Source organism: Cupressus sempervirens, chromosome 11 (assembly GCF_028749045.1).
Source record: "Cupressus sempervirens isolate cs-2001-9-10 chromosome 11, ASM2874904v1, whole genome shotgun sequence".
NCBI lineage: Eukaryota > Viridiplantae > Streptophyta > Pinopsida > Cupressales > Cupressaceae > Cupressus > Cupressus sempervirens.
In genome coordinates, this window is record NC_143128.1 from 207209707 (window position 1) to 207212792 (window position 3086).

Below are 3086 nucleotides of genomic sequence, written 5' to 3' on the forward strand. Positions count from 1 at the left end.
CCTCGTGCCATCATTAGCAAGTGGGATCAATAAAAAACTAGAACGCCTATTCTTTTAATTTGCAAATGAAAATCAAATTGCGTACCATGTACATGAGGCTGGTCTTTCCCATACCACTTCCACCAGTAACGCTCATGGTAATTGGAGATTTTATATACGGATTCAGAAAATGTATAGCTATGCATTCTACCAGAATATTGCGGCCTGTTACCAAAATTTACCTTGTTAGTTGTGATTGAGTTCGAAATTGAAATAATGCATAGTTTTCAGGCTGACATAACAATATCGATTACTAGGATATTACCAAGCGTGTCCTAAATTGTGGGTCCGTCAGCTGCCTCAGAGAATATCTCTACTTGCCTCCTTACTGTGCATAGCATAAATTTGTAGTTATATTTTATTACACGTATCTGAAAATATTTAATGAATGACAGTAAAAATATTAGATAACGACTCTTACCCCATCGAAATCCCCGATTGTGTGAAATTTTCGTAAAGTCAGCTCCTCTGTTGAGAAGCTCCCATGTCAAGCTCGAGTTTCCCTACTGTGCCGCTTCTTGTAACAGATTTATCCTTTCGTAGCGGATTTTCCTTTCCCGTAGAATTTTCTGATGATCCGGATTTATGCCTTCCATTTTGTCTGCAATGCTGATTCCTATTGCGGAAGCCCAAAGGAAAATGGCCTTCTCTCCATCAGTTTCAAAATGATTCAGCAGAGTATCTATTAACTTCTTTGCATCTTCAAGGTTTAGGCTTGTGTTTTCGACAACACTGTGTAAGGCAGTTTTCCCACTAATGTCTCTTTCTTCTAGAGGATCCGATCCGGCACTTAGCAGCCCCTCCACAGTTTCTAAATGGCCGTAACGTGCCGCTAAATGTACCGAAGTCAGTCCCTGGTGGTCAGTCTGTTTGAGCACTTTCCTCAGAAGGGTTACTTTCTCCCTACGATAGTACCATTGCCCTAGCAAGTAGATCATGGTTTCATTACCACACATGGCAGTTAGATGCAGAGGAGTCTCTCCCTTTTTATTCCTTCTTCTTATTAAATCAGAAGTTACTATCTTTTCCTTTAATGCTTGCATGATTCCGAACGCATGCTTTCCATGGGCGGCATAATGCAAAATGTTTTGTCCCAACTTATCCACCTCATTTCCTAACCCATACGTGTCAACAAGGAATTTACAGAAGTCACCTGACCTATGAAGGGATGCAAGATGAAGGACAGTCCTTCCCTGTTTATCCACTTGCCTCACAGTTTCATCTTTATATATCTTTACAAGTGACTTGAACATAGTATGTAGATAATAATCACTATATTTTCTACATTAGTTAGCAGCTTCCCACTCTGCTGCATAATGCAGCACAGTTTTACCTCCATCGTCAGCTTTGGGCAGCAACTTTTCACTGGGATATATTTGCACCAAATAATGTACAAGAGAGATATAGCCTGTTTTAACAGCCTCCCTAAACAGTTTTTCATATTGTAGTTGAATAATTCTTTTCCATTTGTCTAATGTATCTTTGCATTCTGACAAAAGCTTTGCCAATACTATGTTGCAGTCTTCTGATGGTATCGCCGCACTGTCAATTGGTGACTAAACGAAATCCTCTTTTTGCTGACCTTTACATTCAGATAGAATAAGCTCCACAATGGCTATCGCGTGGTCGGCCCCACTACTAGAAATAGACAGTGGAGCATATTCTAATGCATTTTTCACATCGTCCTCACCTATGTCACCATTTTCATCCAAAAGCCAGTTCACAACTCCATAGAAACCGATGAGATTCTCCCAAGGTTCGTGATACTTTTTATATTCATCTTGCAATTTACTTTTTATGGAGGGGGTTAATGTTGCTAACCAGCGGATGACCTCTATATCTTCACATATGAATGCCAAATTGAATGCAAGTATCTTCTCCTGCTCGTCGAGAGGTCTCATCAAAGAGTATAAATCTTGTCTGAGTAAACCTGTGTATCCCAAAAAAATGCAACCCACGTTACAAGAAATGATAAAAACGCATACATTTATTTTTTAAGATTATGTTAGGGTTCAGAAATCTAGCATTATACTATATATACGGCTCTAATACCATTATGTCATACACTAAATTTACATTGGGACGTGTGCCCGAATACATAACGGCCCATCATTAGTGCAACTACTTCTAATCGTAACTTTTTTAATGATTTTTGATCAACTAACCCAAAATATGAACAGGTGTCTACTATTTTATGGCATCGGCCATGAATTTAGGAGTGGCTGTATATATGCCAATAACTACCATCCATACCTAACATGTCCATATTGTATACAAGTTGGGGATTCAAGAAACATTATTTATGTTATCGAGTAATAAAGTAAAAATTGTCAAAGGGTTGTGGCTCAATTGGTTGGGCACAATTGGTGAGGATGATGGTACAGTTGAAATTGCCATCCACCAAGGTTCAAACCACCGAAGACGCGTTTGGGTCAGGTTCGACCCCTGGGTGACTTTGACGGACTGGATCCCCCTGCACATGGCGGCTTAGCCGAAGGACGGCTTCTGGTTTAGATATATGCTTCCTCATAATGTTTTAATCGGCTTGTAAAGGCAGAGATGCCGATATCTATGTAATCCGGTTGTTTCCATGAAAAAAAAAAAAAAAGTAAAAATTGAAGTATGAAAATATTTTTTTCATAAAAGAAAAGTGTAAAAGAGAATGAAATATATTAATTTAAAAAAAAAGGAATTGCAAATTTTAAATATTTACGCGGAGAGGCGTTCTATACAATGGCAGCACAAACGCCCAGCACAGGAATATGCCAAGATTCTTTGTCAATAAAAAAGAAAAGGTAGGAGTTACAAACTTCTAAATTAAATATTAAATTACTAAATCATAAAATAAAAAATGCTCTCAAAATAATAGTTGGCCGAAATAATAGGATGCCAAATAGAGGCCAAAATAATAGGCCTGAAAAAATAGGGTCTTGAAAAGTAGGACCCGAAAAAATAGGCCCAAAAAATATGCCCCTAAAAAATAGAGCCCAAAAAAATAGGGGAAAAACAATTTCAATATGATTTATTTTTTTGTTAAATATAATAGA

The 3086-nt window shown here is 37.8% G+C and overlaps 1 protein-coding gene across 1 annotated transcript; it reads right to left on the minus strand.

The window, feature by feature from the left end:
• Positions 1-542: 542 nt before the first annotated feature.
• On the minus strand, positions 543-1292 carry LOC149528897 (uncharacterized). The gene has a single exon (XM_089808084.1). The coding sequence runs from the start codon at positions 1290-1292 to the stop codon at positions 543-545; it is 750 nt and encodes a 249-aa protein (XP_089664210.1).
• Positions 1293-3086: the final 1794 nt, after the last annotated feature.

What these genes read in the sequence shown, in the direction of transcription:
- LOC149528897 (XM_089808084.1), bottom strand. Translation starts at nt 1,292, where the DNA reads ATGTTCAAGTCACTTGTAAAGATATATAAAGATGAAACTGTGAGGCAA.